Source organism: Anopheles bellator, chromosome 2 (assembly GCF_943735745.2).
Source record: "Anopheles bellator chromosome 2, idAnoBellAS_SP24_06.2, whole genome shotgun sequence".
Taxonomy (NCBI): Eukaryota; Metazoa; Arthropoda; class Insecta; order Diptera; family Culicidae; genus Anopheles; species Anopheles bellator.
In genome coordinates, this window is record NC_071286.1 from 17,118,062 (window position 1) to 17,140,259 (window position 22,198).

General features: G+C 50.6%; 1 protein-coding gene across 1 annotated transcript in view; it reads right to left on the reverse strand.

Moving 5' to 3' along the window:
• The window catches only part of LOC131207102 (uncharacterized), a 46,982-nt gene extending 25,827 nt beyond the window's left edge, over positions 1–21,155 (reverse strand). The window contains exons 1-3 of the mRNA XM_058199711.1: positions 20,910–21,155; positions 19,860–20,181; positions 17,342–18,579 (exon numbers count right to left, since the gene is read on the reverse strand). Coding sequence (XP_058055694.1) covers positions 17,342–18,579; positions 19,860–20,181; positions 20,910–21,155 — 1,806 coding nt within the window. The remainder of the gene's footprint in view (positions 1–17,341; positions 18,580–19,859; positions 20,182–20,909) is intronic.
• Between the last annotated feature and the right edge of the window lie 1,043 nt (positions 21,156–22,198).

A 22,198-nucleotide genomic window follows, 5' to 3' on the forward strand; every position in this document is an offset into this window, starting at 1 on the left:
GTGCCGGACCCGGAACTCCCGGAAGTGTGTGCAATAAACGCATCGACCACAGCACTCCCCGTCGTCCTTGTTTGGCGCCCTGTTGGGCGTATGTTTCTCCCAGTTTCCCCAGTGTCTGGGAGATCCACATTTCGTGCGAACTCGGCACACACAACACCCCGAGAGTCTTATGCTCAATTACTGGGTCTTATCTGCGGCGTTTTCCTTCTTCGCTCCGTGTGTCCTGCGCCGTATGTGGGCCGTCGGCGACGACTGGCGATGGTTCGCATCGCGACTTAGTTTCTGAGCGCACCGAGAGGGTGGAAACGGATATTGTTTGCGTCCCACTGTAAAGCGCGATTCAGGGAAAACGCTGACGCTTTTCAACGGAACTGGAACTGGATTTTGATTAATTAATTAATGCCGCCTCAGCTTCTGTCGACAGCTGCCGAACCTACGCCACATAAAGGCCGATGACAGCCAGGCAAGTGTTCGCGGCTGGTGGAGAGAGCGAAAAAAAAGTAATACTTGCTAGAAATGCCGGACCTGCCTATGGGGAAACGAAATTCGAGAAATAAAGTTACGTTTTCCATCAGCCATGTTGGTCGAAGAAAAGCATAGTTAAGCGTTAAGAGTTCGACTCCCACTTAGAGCCAGCAAACCGGTCAAGGTTATTGTAGTTTCAATAACTGATTAATTAAAAACTAAATAACAATTATCGCGTTCCTCAAAAAAAATTCCTCCAAACTAATTAAAGGCCTATCTTACGGCCATTGGAAGCGGGAAGCCATTTGTTTTATGAAACGAGACATTAAAATAATATTTTTCTGTTGTTCATATGAAAAATCCTTGGTTTTGATCGAAGGAGATTTTGTATAATAACTTTTCACAAATAATATCGCGCAAATGGCCACCTATAGCTTTGGTAATCAAATCTGCCATTTTTCGGCGTTTTCCAACAGTGTGGCCAATGTTTCGACCGAGATGGAATGCCGTTTCCAACAAGGTGCTCGATTTGACAGATCATGTCAAAATATATGGAGATGTCCGTTGCTTCCGATGGACCCCGCTGTAGCTTGCGTCAAGTAGCCCGGAGCGCCCGGGGACATTATTAGTTTCCATTAAAACGAGACGCTGGACAGGAAAGCTTCTTCTTCGCGAGCCTCCAACAAGCACAATAGGCCCAATTGTGTGGCCTGGACGGATCATCCACGCGAATCCTTCGTTAACGCCAACCGTGGGCCCGTTTAAATATTCATACGAACCGACGCGTTTCTTTCCTACGCGAACTGTTTGGTGGAGAAAAATTGGACCATAAATAATACACACCCCAAAAGCGGGAAAGCGGACAGACAGCGGATAGTATTAGCCGCACCGGTGCTGCTCAACATCTTCACGACCGCACAGCCGAAGGCCCGCTGGCTGCCGGTGGAAATGTTGGACTTTCGCGTTTCGGAGCCTTGCTCGGAGCTGTGACGTTGGCGTCTCGGCGACGAGAAAATGAGGCCGACAGATGTGCTCGGAGGTGCCCGGTGCCGGTGCCCCCGTGCCAACGTGCGCGGCAAACGGAACGATGTGCGAAACACTGTTGCTCATACATTTAATAAGCACATATTTGCATAAAATGTTAGCCCGCCGGGCGCCCGGAGGCCCCGGAATTCCACCGGGGGCCCGAGTGCCCCGAGCACGTACCGTGCGTGCGTGCATGTGTTTGTGAGAGCAAACCAACGACACGCTCGGTCGGTCGGTCTGCCCGCCGATGATCGTTCGCCATTTTCGCTTACGGTCCATGCGGGACTTTCCTTTCGGGCTGGCCAACCGACCAAGGACCAGGTTACCCGCAAGGACGGGTACGGTTCCGGTGGATAATTCGGAGGCGTACGGCGCACTGCTACGCAGTTGCAACGTGTCCGCAGGACCCGTTTTTTTTCCTTTTCGCAGGACGCAGGCCGTTCCGAATGTTGGCTGGCGGTTGGCTGGCGGCCGGCTTGGAAAGCCATGTCGTGGCCTACTTCTCGCCGGCTGACGAGCAACTTTTTCGCCCGAGGCGAGCGCAGAAAGCAGTGGAAGTGCCAGCTGGAACTTCCGGCCGGTTGGGTGTCGATGGTTCGATATGGGGCCACCACCAGGCAGCGGCTCCCTTGGGGCACGCCGTGCTGTCTTCCAGCGCCGCGCTCATCATAATTCGCTTTGCTATTGGAATTTAATTTAATTTTCACATACAACCGACGCTCCGGTTCGCGCCGTTCGCGCTTCGTTGCCGCGAAGGACTCGTCGCGAAGGACACAGATTAATTGCATGCCAGCGAAGCGTGGAGTGTCCCGTGACGGCGTGCGCGGGAAACGGTAAATTAATGTTCTCCACCCCGTGAAGCTGCAGCCGGAGACTGGAGTCTTAATTCCCTGCTAAATATCTCGTAATACACGAGCAGTTTATTTGACTTTTATGATAATGATTAAAAATGGAACGCGCCGAGGGAGGACTGTATGACATGTGCACTTGGCACTCGTTGGCACTCATTTATTAATCGCTTGCGCCGTAGGTAGCCGAATACTGTGAGCCCACTTGTTTATGGTTGGTTGGTGGATGAATTTCCCAGAGCCGTGGGAAATCAAGAAGGCACAAAGTCTTTGGTCGAGCGAGCCCCACGGGACGGTATCCACGAGAGGGCGGGAGGCCAAATTGGTTCTTTTAAATAGAAATGCAAAATTGGTTTGTCGTGGGATAAAAATAACCAACCTACCAATTCTCGGTACGTTCTTGCTGCGGTGCCCTATTTTACCTCATTGTTTGTGGAGCCCAAAAATGGTATTTTTTATTTTTTTAATATTTTTTTAGGGACCCCGCTGCCGAACTTTTGCCCACCGGTTGTTCTGACGTCGAATACAAAAACATATGCAAATAGCCCAACGAGTACAAGGCTGTTTAATAAGTTTTGAGCTTCAATAACATAGGGCGCTGCTGCTAACCTTTTTTATGTTGGTAAAGTGTACCGTTTCATAGGAACGTATTTGAAGTATAAATTTGATCTTTCTTTGTGTTGTTGAACCTGTGCAGTGATTACATTTTTAATTTTGGAAGCCTTGAAGACGATCCTCGTCAAGGACGTCCAAAAGGAGCAACAATCGCTCCCGAAATCGTAGGAAAAATTCTTATTGGAAAATCGTTGAATGACTGAAAGAGATTTAGTAGAAGCTCTGGGTATCTCATTGAACAATTTAACCAACATGTTTACTGAATGTGAAGTCGTTTCTCATCAAATGATGAGTTCATAACAGCTGTGTAAGCACATTTTGCAGCCCTTCAAGATTTTCGCTTTGGGGAAGGAAACCATTAATTGGAATGTCGTTGAAATAAGTGTATTGATGTTTCGGGAGACAATGCTGAATAATAAAGTGTATTACAAACCATAAACCATCTTATCGAAGTTCAAAACTTATTGAACAACTCTTTGAATGATTGAATCTTTGGACTTGGAAATTTTCTGCACACCTTGTCAGTGCGGTCCACGCGTTCGAGGACCCCGTAAGTACCACTAATTAAAGGCTGCAACTCAATCAGTGTAAATTGTGTGTGTTTATCTCGACAGGCTCCACTCAGCGCCCGGGGTTTTCACCTTTCGAGTCGGATTAACATCACTTGCGTGAGGGTTTGCCTGATTGCCGGCGTACCGGCGGATCGTAAATGGATTCGCGGAAAATCGAAAAATCTGGACATGATTTACCGTTCGCTCGGCGGAGGCTCGGCCACTGCCCGCATTACCCGGGTGGCGCACCAGGTGGATCTATCATTAAGCCAAAAATTACAATCATACCCAAAGCGTTCCACCGGTCAACCGGCGGCATCGGCAATAAAGGCTCGCCGTTTTTTGCGTGACTGTAACTTTTGATAGGCCACACTGTAATTATGAAGGAAAGCCGAACTGGATGCTCGATGTGTCGGGGTGCTTTCCGAACCCGATTGCAGACCACCGTGTTATGGGCCATCAACCTGTTCAACATTAATAATATTTCACACGCCTCTCGCTCTCGCTCTCTCTCCCTCTCCCGCTCTGGCCTACGAATCACGGCTCAGCGGTTGACGTGGTACTTTAATTACAGCTGAAAAGCTTTCGGGCCGAGTTTAACCGCATGTGTAACGGAAATTATGAAGCGAAAACTTTTATTGCTCCTGGCCCAGCCCTGCCAGCGTTCGCACTGCCGTCGGTCCCTCCTTTTTATGGGCCGCCCCGCGGGGCCCGAACTTAGTGGCAGAGTGGCCGCGCCCCAGCACACGGAGCCTGTCAGAGGGAGTCATAATCCATTAACAGCATTTGTGGCGGGGCTGATGGTGGGCCCTTGCCAGCCTGTTTTGTCGGCTCTAATCGGACCGGGAGAGCACAAAAAACCAAAAACGAGAACTATGACACGATGTTTACATGGGTCACATCAGCCGAAGAGTTTAGTGCTTTATTGTTGAGTTGTATTTATGGTCGACATGTTGACGACACATGGAGCAGAAAAAAAAACAAACAAGCTCCATAAAAACTGGTCCTCCAGCGGTGAGAAACATCTCGCAACAGTGCCAAACGGGGATCCATGGCCGTATAAATGTGGCACAGTTATGACGCTACCGTTTGCACTGAATGTGTCCTTTTATGAAACGCTTTTTATCCGGCACCAGGCGCCTCCATTGCGGTGCTCTGTGCCGAGTGCCCTCATCTTATTGCGCCAATGATTACCATTTTCCAATGGCAAGTAATCATTTTAAATTGACGAATTTATAGCGATTACCGTCGAGCGAAATCAGTAAAAGATATTGCTTCGCTCCACTTCTCGGTGTTTTTCTCGTGGGCAACCAGGCGCCTCCACCGGGTCGGGCACTACAGCCATGATCGGCCAATATCGTGCCGTTAGGGTCAGAAATTTCCATACTAGTTTAATTAATTAAATACCTCTCCGCGCTCTACCAGCGGGGGCGAAGCGGAACGGACTGGATTAGGTTGGCCGGCGTCGGTATTTTGTATCGAAATACCGTGCGCCGTGCGCGACGCTCCAATGCTCCTGCACCGTACAACACGAGGACCGTGTGCGTCTTGATTGCCGGAATGATTACAAATTGCGTCCACCGTGGTGGCCTAGCGTTGCCTAGCATCCCGGAACACCGCTTTCGGTACCGCGTTTCCGGTGGAATGGTTCGATGCAAATTTCGCGACCGGAGCTCGCGTCAGATAAATGGAAACTTTAATGAAAAAGAAACGGAACCATCACCATGGCAGCCGGACGTAGCCGACTGTAGTGCACCCGGTTGCCACTGCCAACCAAGTGGACCATTGACTGCCGGGCTGTCGGGGGCACGATAATTGGATTCCGGGGGGCACGCGATCGGAACCACACTCGCGCAACGTCAACTTGGTGCCCGGAAAGGTGCCTATTAATAATATCCCGGACTTGCCGGACTTTGGACTTTGGCAAACTGCCAACACTAATTATCGCGCACCCCAACTAATCCGCACGCACTGCGGGGAATCGACAGTTTTTTGTCAAGCCCGCTCGGCTAAGGATTTTTCTCCGCACTCGCAATCGATAATTTAGAGTCCGCCACTGGCTGAGCTGGGTTGCGCCGGGTCGGCGTTGTACCGCGAAAGTCCTTGTAAAGTTTTCCCCGAACTGCCGAACTGCGGAAAACAGGCCGTGCGATGGAAGGATTGGGAAGGATCGGGTCGCATTCCAAGAAGAGGACAAATTTCGCGACGCGAATGCCGCGAATGTAACTTCACAGCCTGCTCCGCTTCATCACCATCATCATCGTCATCGTCACCAGAGAAAGATAGAGAGAGAGATGTTGTCGCCGATGCGAAATCCCTTCCGAACTCGTCAACGGCACCGAACCGCGATCATATCATTTTCCAAAACACATTCTCTACCGCTTGCAGGACCCGCAGCCCGTAGCAGGACACACAGACGCACACGCAAGCACACACGACACACGAGAACCATCAGCTTCCTTGGCAGCGTCTTATCGGTATCACTTGCCCTGCTGCCCCTTTTTCTTTCCGACTTTCTTGATATCCATTATCACAAACACAACGTAACGCGTGCCGGGGATTACGTTAGGCACCTCCACCACCCCCAGGCCGGGTGGAGTACAAACAAAGGACCAAACACATTGTCGGGCGTCGGGGAGTCGTTTTTTCTCGATTTCGTTTCGCCGACACCGGGCCACTTATTCAATTCGAATCGTCTCGAGCTGTGTGTTTCTGGGTGGATCTGGGTGGAGTATTATGTGGTCCAATCCGTCGTGACACGCGCGATAAGAAGTGAAACGTGGCCGCCACCACCACCCGCACTGCACTTACGGTCGTCGCCAGGTCTGCCGGAACCGGTTCCAGGGGCGTTTTTTTTCTTCTCCGTTTTCAGACGCTTTCCCACGGAAGGCTTCACAAACTGGGAAGACTCTCGACAGCACAGCATGCCGGGCGTCCAGGCAGCGACTGATGCGACCGTAGGCATCGGCATCGCGAGCACACCATCGACGGGGCAACAGGGATGAATCCACAGCCTCACGGCTCTGTGAGATCGGTGAGCGATGCCCGTTTAGTTCACTCACTCGCTCGGATGAACTCGGATGACTCACTCGCTGACGCTTTCCTCCGGTTGCTAGATGGCAACGGAATCTTGTTGCGAAGTTCAACAACAAAAGCAATCGAAAAATGAAACCTTTTCCCACGACGCCCAATTTTCACGCTCTCCGATACTCTCTCTCTCTCTCTCTCTCTCTCTCTCTCTCTCTCTCTCTCTCTCTCTCTCTCTCTCTCTCTCTCTCTCTGTCGTCGACCGGAGGCTGTCGGATGTCGAGTGCGGATGCTGCGCGAGCACAGGAACCGGAAAGGACGACCTTACCGAACCACGGACAACGGCAAACTGAGTAGGGTTTGACTTCGGACCCAGGCGGATATTCTGAAAGGGAATGCGACGGACGGAAAAGAAGAACAAGTAGATCCCGGTACTCGAGCGGGAGCGCGGTGAGTGAACGGTGAGTGACGCACCGATGAGTGCGGGTTAATCGCAATCCGGATACATGCAACCGGTAGGCGCGAGCGGCGGCCAACCGAGAGGGCCGCCTCGAGGTGTGCCCCGATTGTGCGATTTCAAGAGATTTGATTTGTTGGTACACAAATGGGTGCGTCGGTGAAAGGACGCTGAGTGCAAACCTGATTGCCTGCCCACTTCTCGTGTGAGTTGCATGCTGTTTGCATTTCATTTAAATGCTTGAACTTCATCACCATCGCCGTACGAAAGGACTGCTCACCTCATCGCCTGACAGCAGTTTTGGTTTGGTAATTCGATTGAAGAGCTTAAGTAGCCGGCAGCGCAAGTCAAGCCGCAATCGGAAAATGCATTAATGGAAAAATGGATCCTTGAAAGGGGGCACGGTAGAAACCGTTGCTGAAAACTCCCCTTCAATCTCCCTGTTTAAATAGAATTTAAAATTATGGAAATTTGTAGTGACCCCATCCCCAAAGGGGTGATGGAAAGTTCATGGTCTGATGGTGCATTTTAAAGTTTAACCCAGCACCTCGTGCGCGATTTCTGACCATCGCCAATCACATTATGACCGCTCTCTCTCTCTCTCTCTTTCACTATCTATCTTTCTCTCCACACAAGTCGGCGCATAGGGCGTTGACTTCTGGTGAAGAAACGGCTGTCAGGCTGGCCGCGCTAACGGGCACTCACCAGCGGAGTATAGGCACCGGAAAACGCGTAAGGTGAGGTGACGTGCTGAGTGAACCGTTGTCGCGGTGTCACTCACACGGTTTACTCGCTCACTTGCCATCTAAAGATAGCATCGTCGCTTTAATAAGAAGATCGCCCGTTGCTAGACGCAAAACTACCCTATTTTCACGTCCTTCTCCGCACACACCCACACGCACAGGACCCGTGGGTGGACCCGTCGACGGATTTGAGTGGGGTCGTGGTTTTTGTTTTCCGTCCGGCAGGAGTCCTGCTCAGCATCCTTGGCGTCACTGGTTTCATTGGCCCAGTTTATGTCCTTTTCTTAGTTCACCAGCCCTCGGACGGCAGCTGCTGCCTCAAACGTTTACGTGGCGCTGGTGGGTGGTAGGTTATTACACGCCCAGCCCTCAGGCTCCGTACGCCGCCTGCTATGCCCCACGGCTGCCAAACGAACGTCGATGGAGCCGCTTCGGTCGAGATTGGCGTCCTTTTCGGGGACCGCATGCCCGAAAAGGAATTGTCCCGATTCCCGATTGTCTCTTCTCGGCCGCGGCCGTTGGTCGCCAGCACAACAAAGAGCCCTGAAGATGATGATAAAAAGATGGTCTCGCTACCGCAAGAAGCCCCGGTCGAGTGCAATGGGGTGCAACTAGCGCACTCGGAACATCACACAGGCACGGTATGGCACGGTCGACGGTCGCTCTCAGTGCCACCCTCAGGAACCCCCTCAGAGGCTCGCCCTCAGAGGCTCGCCAGGACCGCGTGAGCAGCACCCGCGCGCGTGTTGCATAACGAACGGCAGTGCATTAAAGACAGCCGGGCGTTTCCGTACTACTTCCGGTCCGGGGCACGTACAGGACACCGGCCTGAGGCAAGAAGATCCAAGTGGTCTGTGAAAATGAAAGGCATGCAGGAAAGTAAAACCTCGAACCGATCGAGAGAGAGAGAGAGAGAGAGAGAGAGAGCGAGAGGAACCGCAAATGGACCGGGCCGAAGAAAGGCATCAAACGGATAGGAAAGTTCCGAAAATCACTCTGCCACTCTCCGGCACGCGGGGACGGCCCCCCGCGTCTGAAGTGGTGAAATGCGGGAAAAGACTGTGCCCGGATCGGGTTGGTGTTTGTGTGCAGGCGGGCGACATACTTTCACTCGCCCGGCCCGCGGCATTAAACTTAATTCTCTTTTATTGCAGTTCGGGGTTTTCCTTTCGACATCGGCGAAAAGAAAATGGCGGGCCCGATTTCGAGCAAATAAATTTGACCCCAAACGCCCCGGCCGTGGCCGTTGGCGAACTTTCTGTACGGATCTGTTGAACTCTCCGCTCCACCGTTCGACTCTTTGAGGGTTTTGATCGGCCCTCCCAAAGCGTGTCCTTTTTGTGGGTCCCCCGGTTTCACCTGAAGCTTCAAAGAGCTTTCGACCCACCCGAAGCCATTTTCCCATTTTTCCACCGCAACGCAACGAGACGAAAGAAAAACCTTCGAACCCCAAAAAGCGATTTGCCGTCGAAAAATGTAGCTATTCGCTTGTGCGCCTCGAGGACGGTGGCCAGTGGGGCGTAGCGATTTTCACCGGTTCTTCTCTCCCCGCAACCCCCACGGATCGGTAATTTCCTTTCCGATGGTAATGGTCGTGCTCGTTCTGGGGACGTGTTGCAACTGTTGATTTCATTAATGGTCCGGTCCATCGAACCCGAGAGGGCTCCGAGCAGCGAGAGAACCGACCTTTTTGGCGTCAACTTTTTAATTTTACGGTCAAACGTGCGCGCTCGGCCATCGAAGGTCCTTACTGCGGGCCGATGGCCCGGTGGAACGATGATCGGTGCCGAGTGCAGGACTTTGCACCGAAATCGGTGTCCGTGGGACGTTTGTGGTCGTTCGGTGCACTTGTTGCTGCTGCTGCTCCGTACGGGCGAAGCATCATTTTTCATGAGTTATTGCACCACGTTAATCAAACTTTATGGCGAACCATTAACGGAGCGCACACGGTTGGCAACCGATAGCTAAGAGATATAGACAAAAGTTTGCGGGTCGAGTTTGCCAAACAGCAAACAGAGTGGTGCATCATGGATTAGAGTTTTCTCTTAGTTCTTAGTTTTGAAAGTTAGTTCAAGGATGTAGGAGCGAAATTATGACGATTCAATGGCATTTGAACGTAATCTCGTGCCATAGAAAGCTGAGCGGGGCGAAACAAGGTTCATTTGAAGCTTGAAGTTTTCGATTTTTCACATCCAATTTTTTCGTTTCGCTCGCTATTGAAAAGGCAATGGTAGATTAAGTTCTAATGGAGTAATTACCACAATGTTTTTTATATGCTTTGATATTTTAAATGCAAAATTGATGGTAAAAAACGTGAGATGACGAAATCATAGGACATGGGACACCCGATTGATCATAAATATGAGTTTCAGTGATAAACAATTACAATGATTCTACCAAAATATGCAACAAAAGCTGGGCAGCAGTCGGTTAAATAATCAAAGTTTATGCAAATGCAGATTATGTTCGCCGCATTAAAGCTGATGGGCGTGAGAAATCAACACTACTTAACTACAAAACCAATTAATTTAATCCGGTAACACTTTTTAACAAAACCTTCAATCAGAAAGTACACAAGTCTAATGGTAAGGATGGTACTTTACTTTCGGAATGCTTTGAAACCTCCATTATTTTGGGAAAAAAAAATTATCTGGACTGTTGAATTGTTGATGAAACTTAGCTACAAACAAAAAGGAGTTGAGCTATTTTCCCAAATTAGGAAGTAAATTACAAACGGACTAATGACCTTTGTCCTGTAGAATTAGCAAAAATTGATGACACACAAAAACGATCGTTAAGGTCCACTAGGCACGAGGATTCATGCAGCTCATCTCGAAGATGGTGATGTTAAGATTTAAGACCTCAATGTCCAGACCGGCCAACCATCGGGAACATATGGTCAACCATGGCCACTGATGAATTTTAAAGTGTTTTAGAAAATCCCACGTAATTTAACAGAGTAAGCTCAATTTATTAAAACAGTCTGCTCAACCGTAAGTCGATAGAAAGCACCGCATGACACAACCACGGGCTGTGGCAATATTGTCTGAGTGAAATGTACTTTGCTTTTTTGCTAGCGATTGTAGAAAACAAGACAAAATAATCCTATAAAAAGGATTAAAGGAAAAACGGAACGCAACTATATTTTAAAACAGAATACATTCAATTTAAAAATAGCTAACCTTTGACAACGCGACGAACCGATAAACCTTGATAGACGTAACCGCGAATTTTGCGCAATCCCCCAAAAAGTAATGAAACGATGGATCGTAGATTTAATTACACGCACACCCCCAAACGGCCGATGAGCCACCCGAAGGAACGAAACTTTGAGCCAACTCCGGAAGACGACGCACGGTGAAAGTGGCGGGTTCCGTCAAACAGCAAAGCCCGCGGTGGTATCGATTGAAAACTTTATTAATCTCCCCGCGAGCTGCGTGAAAAGCGGAAAACTTGTGGAAAAACTGTCCGAAAGTTGACGCGCCTCCGCAAACTCCGCCCAAAAATGAAGAAGGAACCGGTGTCGATCGGTGCGATTGGAACCGGTACGCGGCGCGGGAATCGATCGCCGTGTTCCCAAGGATTTCCCAAGAAGCTACTGAAACGTTCCGTTCGCAGGCGAAGAAGTTGTACGCTGCAGCCGCCCTACAATTACGCCATACGGGATGGTATGGTCACAGTGCTCGCATCACAACTTCCGGCCGCATTTGCGGCTGACGCTGGTTTCCTAATTAACTCACGCTCGCACGCTCTCCGTACGGTGTTTGCATCTGCCCACCGAGTGCCCCGGTTCATGGTCCGCCAGGAGGCACGTCCGAAGAAAATGGCGCACTTTGCCTCGAAGACCATGGCCCAAGACACAATTCAAATTAGCGCAACACAGAAAGGTTAAAGTTGTTGCAGCAGCCGGTTGCTGCTACGTTGTGACCTGATTGCTGACCTCGAGGGCCGGCCAGGCGAGTCGCAGGACGCCAACCTAGGGCCAACAAACAAACAACCAACAGCCCTGGGGGCGAAAATTATTCCCGGTCCCTTCGGCCCCCGGTGCTTGGGAAATTTTAATAAAAATTCTCATAATTAAAACAGTTCCCACGGAACGTGCCCGGTTGGTGCGGTCCCCTCTCGGACGGACGGACGGACGGTCGCAAGAACGTCCGCAGGCAACAGTGTGAACGAGTGAACAAGAACACGACGCAACGCCGCGCGATCCGGGCCGTCGATCGAAGGATTCCCTTTAATCCGAGCGGTGTCAAGTGCAAATAAATCAGCGTGAAGCGCGCTTCAGCGCTTCGTAGCACTTAGCACCCTCTTCGGGGAACTCCAAGGACGAGGCGCAAGGACGAGGCGCAAGGACGAGCCACCGATCAAGCGCCACGCGCGGCAGAGCGAGCATTATAAATGAGTTCCGAAGCGGCAACACCTTGCGGCGCGCAGTTTAATGACTTCGCAGCAAAAAGGGGGTTGCAAACTTTTGTCGCGACCCTTTCACCAGGCAGCCGGGGAACAGAGAGTGTTTAACCTTCTAGCGGGCCGACCGACGACGTTGCATCGGTTGGTGCATAATGAGCAAGTAGAGTTAAATTAGTTTCACTGCACCACCACCACCGGTGGTCGTTCGTCCTCGGGCCGCGGCGAACAGCGAAAGTTTCGAGCGCACCAAACGTCAGACGGTGTCCCGAGACGTTGTGTCGAAGTTTTGTGGACCCCGCCGGTTTGTGCGGCGTTAAATATATCTATGCAAGGCTGGGGGAATTTTATCGTGCCACGCGGTGGCGTCCGAAGCCGGTGACTGTGAAACCACCACACTGCCAACAGCCAGCCGTGAAGTGTGAAAGTTTGCATTTTTAATCGGAATTTGCCTGATTAAAACGGTGTTTTCTCCGAGGACACACGGTGTTGCGTGTTGGGTGGACCGAAAAGTTGCTGGTGGCCTGCGACTAACATATTACTGTGGGCAAAACATTTTGGGAATTCGCTTATAACTCAAGCATTATTTGTTTAGTCTTCTAAATTTATGTCATTGCCTGTAAAATAATCCCAACTCTATGCATTAGATCTATGTCTGCATTTGTTCCAATTTTCGAAACCGTCCGAAAACCGCATTATAGGAACAGATTCTTCGTTTCGATTCCTATCTCAACTATTGACTGAATAAGGTGTCCACGAAGTGGTCTGTTGAGTTTAAGAAATAACTAGAAGTCACACGGGTTTCGTTGATCAGGAAATGATCACCACAAATGTAAGAACCAAGAATTGTCTCTCCACAAATCCGCACCTAACAGCACTTTTGAGTAAGGGTAATCGTAGACAACGGTCATCAAACAGGAGCAAAAACGTCAAACGGTCTATCGCGATTGCCGCCAACAAATCGTTCGAACTTACGCACCTGCCTTATGGTTGTTATTAAGATTATTAACAATCAAAAACCGTTTAAGGAAGAAGGCAAAGAATGAAGGCAAAGAAAGTTGAACGAACGTTTGGTTCAACCCAACGAAAGCTACCGCCAAATGGTGTGTGCCATAATGTCAAAAGTTCGCCATTTCGGTTGATGTTTAAGTACATGAAAAGCATAACAACGTAATGCACTGTCCCACTTCGCGTCGCAAAAGCCTTCGCAAAAGGGTAAAGTGGAGCACCTAGAAAACAAAAAAAAACCCAAAAGGAGCTCTTCCAATAATCACCGAACAAATGTCACCCACCGGTCGCAACATTAGACGGGGGGGTGCCCAACATAAAAGCACCGAAAGGAGGGTGCCGGATTCCCGATTGTCGTAAAGATTCAAGGCCCACGGGCCTGCTCGGGCTCGGGTTTTAGGTACCCGAAAATAAATACGTCCTGTCCCGCGGTGGCTCTCTCGGGTTCGTAAATTCATTTACGACGACGGTGTCAGTTTCGAGGGCGCCAAAAATGGCCGTCCCGCCAGGACGTGGCCAGGATACCCCGGGAGCTTGCCTGTTGACTTATCAAATTTGAATTAAATTTCATCGCCCGACGCCGGTGACGCTGGCTTTTTGGGGGTCTTTCGTACATTGTCTGTCTCGGGGAGCATATTTTCAGGCAAAATGGGCATACTCATTAAGATTTTTGACCTTTTTTTTCACCGCCATTTTGGGAGCCATTTAGGAGAAGTTTATAACACCGAAGCGCTTTTGGGTTTCAGACCCTCAGAGCCGGGGACTCAGAGCTGCAGTTCACTGCTGAGAGCATCAGCATCCTCAGTCAAACAAGATACTTTAGGAGCTAACTTTCTACCGACAGCTTTGAGTTACTAACTTTTTATAGTTTCCTAGTGAAGTTATGGGGACCTGGACAACACCAGCACCGCACATGTGACGTCCAATATCCAACAAAGTAAAGTTTATCAAATGGGTAACACTCAACGTGTGCGACGTTTGCTCAAATCTTGTCTCAATCATACACAACTTTGCTTCAGGTCCAATAAGTTTCGTTGTCCGAATGGCCGTTTGAACTTCCATAAATTCAAAATAAACATTCCTGATGCATGTTGTCCATTTCCTTCTGGTCCGAGCTACCGGCCGAGCGATGCAATATTTTCCAATCAACTACAAATTTTCCCATCACCACGGCAACCATCGCCCCGGGAGACCAAAACCTAATTCACGCTTCCGTTCCCGATTTCGGCACAAATCACAAGCTTCTGATTGATGAAAGTTCCACCGAGCTGGAAGGTTATGGTTCCCACGCCACCCAAAAGTTGGTCAAAGTGGCCCACAAAAATTGTCCACTCCCGGCTGCACCCCCACAGAACAATCCTCCCGGGACGGCACAATCTATGCGGAGGACATCCGATTAAAAGCGGCCGGACTTTAAGCTCGAGGCTCGGCAAGAAGCCGTTCATTTGTCTGACAAATAAACGCCCCTTCGCCATGGGATCTCTCGCTCTCTCCGACTGTCTCTCTCTTTGTCGGGACACAGCAAAAAGGTGCAAACGATGCCAGCCAGGACGGAGGACCCCAGACCGGCTCTAGGTTTCAATTTAGCAGCGTACCTCACCGGCGCACACCAGCCACACCAGCGGCGCCTGCGGTCACTCCGTCCGGAGTGGCAATTTTCAGCTACAAAATTCTCGCCCTATGGTCGTCCGGCGCCTTCCAGGGTTTCTCGGGCGCTCGGCACAGGACGAACGTTCTCGCTTTGGCCCCCGTTTGATGTTAAACGCTCCCAACGGAACTCCGCTTCCTTTTAATTTCGAAACAAGGACTCATCGGAACCGGGTGACCCGGGACGGCAGTGTGTCCACCAGCGGGCGCTATCGTTCCCTCCCGGTTCGGTCATTCATTTTCTTCATCGCTTCCGAGTGACTTTCGAGCTTTGCGGCCAGGATATCTTCTGGACCGGGTACCGGAACTACTACTTTCTGGTTGACACCAACCGGCGCACGAACCCATCGACGCTCGATGAGGTCGTTTTTCCGGCCACCAGGGCGGACTCATTTACGAACTCTTTACCGAGCTTCCGAGGCTTCCGAGGCTTCCAGTTCGAGGTTCCGTAATTTATTTTCTCCGTCCTTCTTTCGACCCGACCTCCCGAGGAGGATTGAATCGAATGATGGACATATTTCACCAACTTCGACCCCCGACGGTCGAACCGGATCGAGAAACTAATAAAATATTCCACAACCTGCAACCGGGCGATCTCTATCCCGGGCCACTCTAAAAGCTCTAAGTCCAAGATCTGGGATCTTCTCACGGTGGCCTCACATCATTTTGTGATTCGATGGCCAACAGTCTCAAGCGTGGTGGTCCCGGGGTTCCAGGGAGCAGCGGAAAATAGGTCACGACAGTCACGAACTCCTGGCCGTGGCCGGGGATCCAGACAACGAACATCCATAAAACCCCGGGATTGGATTCTGCCCTCTGGTGTATCGATGGCAGTAAGGTTGCTAGAAACTTTTGTTTGGGCTCGATTCCATTTGTTTAGCCATTTCCACGTTCGAGGCGGCGAACTTGTTGATCTTAACCGGACTGATTCGACGTGTTTGGCGTCATTTGCCGTGTGGTCCGTGCGGGAACGGGAAAAACAAACCGGAACTTCCGTGTTTCGTGGCCGATTTTCCATCCGCCAAGTTCACGTGCTTTCCGAGGCTGGACACATCCCGGAAAAATGCATTACTTTTATCCCGTTTTATGAATCGAATCCTTGCCATCGCAATCAGACTGAAGTTACGAAACAAAAATGCATAAAAACAATGTGGAAAAACCAAAAATCAACCTGCGGAAAAGATTCGCACGAATCGCGGATGCGGATTTTCCGGGAATCGGACAACGAGAAACACGACGCTTTGCACTGGAAGATTTCCACGAATCAGGTGTGGGCTCAGTAATCGATTGGATTATTTGGCAGAACCTGTGATAAACGAGAGTGGACGCGAACGGCCATTGTATTCCACCATCGACAGCATATTCCTCTGACCGTTTCGATTCGGTGAAAACATTAATTTATTGTTTTACTATATTTCCAGTTCGCATAGCGGAAAAAGCTTGCTCGTTAAATTCGATTAAGTAAAGTGTTAAAATGAAGTAACGCCAAAAAAGTTGGCATTTGAATAAGAATGCAGCAGAATCGAATGGCGCACAAAGGGCGTGGAAAAGTTCATTTTTTAGGCAAAGATGACACCCGAACGCATCAACATCTCGCGGATCAATTGAATGCTACTCAAAATGTCATCTCACTGCGTTTAGGAAACACCAGAAGATCGGAAAATGGGTTCCACACGATAATGCTCCATCAAACACTGGAATACCGTGGCCATCCGACTTGGGTCCTTTCGATTACCGTCTATTTACATCGATGAGTTGAACGATTGCTTGCGGGGCTTGCTTCAAAAGAGGAACCGTTCTTTTGGCATGACCTCCACAAATTGGGTGAAGAGATGGGAAAATGTGATGCTTGAATGGAATACAGTTTTTCATTTTAATGCTGTCCGAACAGTCTTTGATCTTCCCATCGATTGGTCGTCTTTTTTCGCCTTCAGACCGAATCAGACCAAAGAAATCGGCAAATCAGGGAATGATTGAACCATTTTGATGTTTCTTTTTGTAGGTTTGGGGTAACCTTTGCTATGGAATCAGGTAAAATATCGCATTATTTCTTACACTCTGTCTTTTTTACTCGTGAGCGAAATGGACCGATACGAGAAATATTGTAAAAATCTTAGAACATGTCACTAAAACGATTTCGCTACTCGTTGTTTAACTCAGTATTTTCGTGCTGTACTGACAGGGTTCAAACTTATTAAACTTATAGAAAAATAATTTCGATCCATCGATCAATTATAAAGTGCCCCCATTCAAGTTGTAAACTTGGAACATAAACATTGACAGATTTAACATCTTCCACACCTTCGATTTCGACTTGAACCGTCAATCGATTCCATTCTTTTAGACAATAGTCATAGGAGTCAGCGTGAGGTGAATGTTCACGGTTTATAGCGAAAGATATTTGCGTGGTAGACAACCGGAGAGAACCCGACCCGAAAAGTCGTTTGAAATGATATCCCAGCCCACAGTCTAATTTCCCAAGAGGACCCCCGACTGTCACCTGACAGGTCGGCGAACGCCCCCGGCACAAAGTCAAGAGTCACTTACCCGTGTCAGCGAGCTTTTCTTCTCCACCGCCGGCTGACCGGTGACCGGATCCAGCAGTTCTTCGTCGGAATCGATGGGCGGCCGTGGCAGAGGCCGTTGGTCCGCCTGCAGGCCCTTGTACTGGAATACCTCGTTCTCCTCGATGCCACAGAGCGGTGGTGGCCGCAGACTAGAACCGTTGACACCGAAGCTCGCTCCGGATTGCTGGGCTGGGATGGAACGAGCCCGTGGAACCGGTATTCCCACCGTGGTGGTCGCCTCGAAGGCGGAGTCCGTGGGTTCCGTCGCCGGGGTCGCCGGGTAGTTCTCGTAAATGTTGCGCGGGTCATCCACGACTCCTGTGGGTGCCGGTGGAGGCCGGCGGTGTTGGTGGTGAGGGAAATGGTACGGTGGTGGTGGCGGCGGTGGGAACCAGTGGGGCACCAGCATCGGTTGCTGGCGGTGGCGCCGGCGGCAGTAGGGCGAGAAGCGATCACGGCTTCCGGTCAGTTCCGGAAGTCGGCCCGCTGCCCCGAGCTGCTCTAGTCCACCGACGAGTTCCAGTTCGTCCAGCAGGAGCGTCCCGGGAGCGATCGCCCTCCGGGTGCCGACCTGCTGGAGGTCCGTGTTGGAGTGTAGCCTTGGCTGGCCACGAGCCCCGGGCCGTGGTCCCGTGTTCACGCTGGACGAGGAGGCGGACTTGGTGACGGACCGTGACTCTAGCGACGGCTCCACACCCAGCCCCGACGGTAACCGACGTGGCCGTGGAATGGGCGACGAAAATTTATGACCCCAACCGGCCGGTGGATCCACCGATTCCGGATCCGTCGGTTCCGGGTCCTTCGCTGGCTCTCCGACCGGCGGAACGACTGGAAGGCGAGCCACTGGCCGCGGAACGGCCCGCCGCCGTTCGAACGGGCTCGAGGGTTTCTTGGTCGGTGCCGTTTTGATATAATACCAATCGCTAAGCTTTCGCTGTTTGACCAGATCATCATCCTCCTGGTTCGGTTGGCCGTCAACACCCCGGGGTGGTGGCAGTAATCCTTCGCCGGAACGGGGCTGCCCGAGCGGTACAATACCTTCGCCTCCGCCGAGTAACGGGTCTCCAACCGCGGCAGCCGTGGCCGGACCGTTGCCACCGTTTCGCGAGTGGCCGTACGCGTCCGATATCTTCAGTGTCTCCAGGGCGTAGCCGAACTTCTCCAGCGACTCATAGCTGGACACGTCGATGCCGGACAGCTGTCGCCGGTCGTCCGGATCTGCGGGAATGGGAAGCGAAACTCAGGGTCAGCTCATTTTGGTGGAGTGGCGTTCTGAGTGCGTTTTGTTGTTTCACTCTCGGTGTCCCTCACAACGCGGCACACGGAAAACATAAAAAAAACACAGACACACAGAGGAACCGAGATATTGTCCCCGTTCGCCATCCATCCCAGGATATGATGCGGAAGGCGCATCATGCTGACGATCGTAAAAAAATGCCGGCGAAAAGTCATAAACTATTTTCAAGTGCGAGCAAAACATAAAATTGGAGGGCAACTGGATGAACTGGCACCGTGCCGGGTTCCGGATTGCAGGCAGGCCGCAGGGTTGCTGAATGACAGGGTACTTTAAGTTTGCCATTTTTGCTCATCCTTTTTCGCTGCATTTAATTGAATAATATCAAGTTATTTAGATCATTTAAATCCGTAAAGAACCCTTCCGAGCTGCAAATGTGTGGCGAAGGACCTCAATGAGTCCGACGGCTAGGATCTCGTCTCGAAGTGGTTTATTATAAGCTGTTGGCCAGCCCAGTGAAATCATGGCTGCGGAATCTCAGAGTGGTCCTTTATCGTTCTAGCTTAAAGGTTGTGCTTGTTTACTATTTTAATTGATTGTTTGCCAAAAGTGCTGTAATTTATCGTTTTGTTTCCAGCCATCAATCATTTGCACTGAAGTTGAAGTCTCTGCTTACGTAATTATGACAGCAGCACGGCAGAGCTGCCAGTCCATCGGCGCTACCATGGTTACCATCAGGTTCATCAGCTTCCCTCCGAAGCGTTCCAAAGGTGAGCGAATGAGAATGAGATGAGATGGCTTCACGCGTGAGTTACGGCTCACGAGCGAATGAATTCGTACAGAGACCAACGGCAACGGCACCAAACCGGTAATGGCCAACTTGGTCCTACCTGTGGCACTACGCTGCACTTGTCACATTTAATGGAAAATATGATTTTCAATGCAATCAACCCGAAAGGCGTGCTAAAAAAAAGTAATTATTAAACTGCAGACCGATGACTGGTGCAGCTCGCTCCCGGCGTTGCGATGTAATGGCTCATGGAAAATGGCACCACCAAGAGCTTGGGCTGACCGGTTTCCGGGAAAGGGCACCCATTCTGCATCGATGGGCCCGTTGGACGAATTCGGCTTTACAGCATCCACGGCATCAAACAAAATCAAAACGTCCGGCGTCCGGCCTTCGGTTATGGTGTTGCCATTTTGGGCGCCCCAAACCCGGCGCCCGGAAGTATGAATAAGTAAATGAAATAAATAAATCGCTTACCCAGGTACGACTTTGACTGGGGTGACGGCGGGCAGGAAGAGAAGGTCCCGGTGCTGACGCAGTCCAGCAGCCCGTCGAGGCTCATGGCATCGGTCGAGGTGCTCAGACAGGACCCGTTCGCCTCGAACGGATGCTGCACCAGGAACGGATGGTGGTCAAACTCGGTCGGTTCCGGTCGCTTCTGCTGCTGCAGTGCTGGTTGTTGAGCTGCCGGCAGACGCTGTGGATGCTGCTGCTGCTGGTCGGTGGGTGCGGATGCGGGGCTTGCGGCCACCAACAGTCGGCAGCCGTCGGTTGCGAACGATGATTGATTCAGGAGATGCTGCAATCGAAATTGGCACATAAATCCTGTGTGTTTTTAATATTTATGGAAACATATTTTTTAATGACACCAGCTCCAGCACGCACGGTGGCCGCGCAGGACGCATGCCGTTCACGGTTCGTTTGCTCACTGCAATCCGGGTGGCCTATTCCACGGAAATCAATTTGTCGCGCCCAATCGGCCAACGAGGACCGCTTGGGTGACCAAAGGAAAAATGGCCAAACCCGTGGGGCGTGGGGTCAGGAGCCACAAATCGAACTTCTTCGCCAGCGACACCGATCCACCGGACGAGAACGAGGACGAGAAATTAATTACTTTTCGCACCGGCCGCTGGATTCGGGTTTCTCGTCCGGCTCTCGTTTAATCCGCCTTCCGGGAGGAGCCGGAAGCCGATCGGATCAACACGCCCGAGCCACACGATTAATAAATCAAACGCAATCACGCACCCCGACCGATTGGCCGATTCGAATTGACCGGATGAGGGATTACTATTTGCCCTCGTATGGAGTTATAATTTTCTGCTCCATCGATCGGGCACGGTTCCGGGTACCGGTTAATAATTCAGTTAAGGCTTACGGTGCCATAACTGGCTGGCCGGATGAGTCGCGCTTGAAAGAGGCGGCGTTCCGACCGCAAGATCGTCCGAATGAATAATGTTCCGATCGGTTTGGCCACCATTTTCTGATTATTATCCAAAGGTGCGACTCATTTAGAGCACCGCCAATTACCTGAAAGGGAGCCGCTTCCGAGTCGTAGCTTTCGTCGCTGGACGAGTAGCTCGAGGATGAGTAGCAGTGGCTACGGTCGTACCAGTGGCGCGGTCCACCGGTCGCGATGGACGACTCCGAGCCGTGCTGGCTGTTGACGGAGGTGGAGGTCGACGGCTGCGGGCTAACGCACCGCCGGTGGGCTGGCCGGACGCGGCGCACCGGAATTCGCGACCGAAACGATGCCGACTTCCTCAGCGAAGACATTTTTCATCTCAAACCGGATTTTGGCATCGTTTTCCCGACCATCGGCCGGAACTCATCGATGGGCGCGATGACGAATCCTATCAATTTCTGGAACCAGGCGAGAGGGAGAGAGATAAAGAAAAAGAACATGAAATGAGTTGCGCAACGGATAACGCATATCGATAAGGAAAACACAAACAAAAAATGAACACATAGCGTTAAAAACATAAACCCCCGGGCGGCCCCGCCATACAAACATGTTTAATCGAATCCGTGGGAGCAAATAAATCATAATTGAATTCTGTGGCTTTTCCTGGATCCTGGTCCACGCCTCCTGCCCACGGAACGCCGGCGAAGGTGTTGCTACGCAATGTTGACGTCATTGTGGAGACGGTGCGCAGCAAGGTGGGAAGCAGTAGAAAATAGGGCCGAATGTTGCGATGAATATTGATGCCTGAGTGTATTCGTTTTTTTTTCCCGTAGAGCCAATGCCGTGCCGAGCCGAGCGGGATCAATGGGACGAGGCTCCGGCTCACGCGCTCACCTTGAGGCTCCGAGTGGGACTAGGATTATGCCATCTTGGCGTAATTGTTTTGCACCCCTGCCATGGTTTGGAAACGGAGCCCCGGAGTTTCCCGGAAGCAGAAGGCGTCCGACTGATCCCGTGGCACGTGAGGAAGAGATTTTATTTTCTTTCTATGCTTCGAGAAAGAAATTAACATTTAGTAACGCATTGAAAGTATAAAGTTGCAAGGGTATTCCAATGTATATGCACGAAGCCGAGACAGTGGAAGGCAAAGTCTATCAAACAGGGTCGAAATCGCAATTAGTTACTATGCGGTCATCGAACACGATGCTAAAGTTCTTCTCCGAGCAAATAAGCCTGCAGTTTGAAGCCCTTGAATATTTCAACAAAATTAGATAGGCTTGTTTGGTCCAAATCTAAACCATGTGCAGTTACAGTGTGCCAGAGGATGTCAACATTGTGTCAACATGTGAAGAGATCAGATGAGACTTAATAATAATAATAATAATAATAATAATAATAATAATAATAATAATAA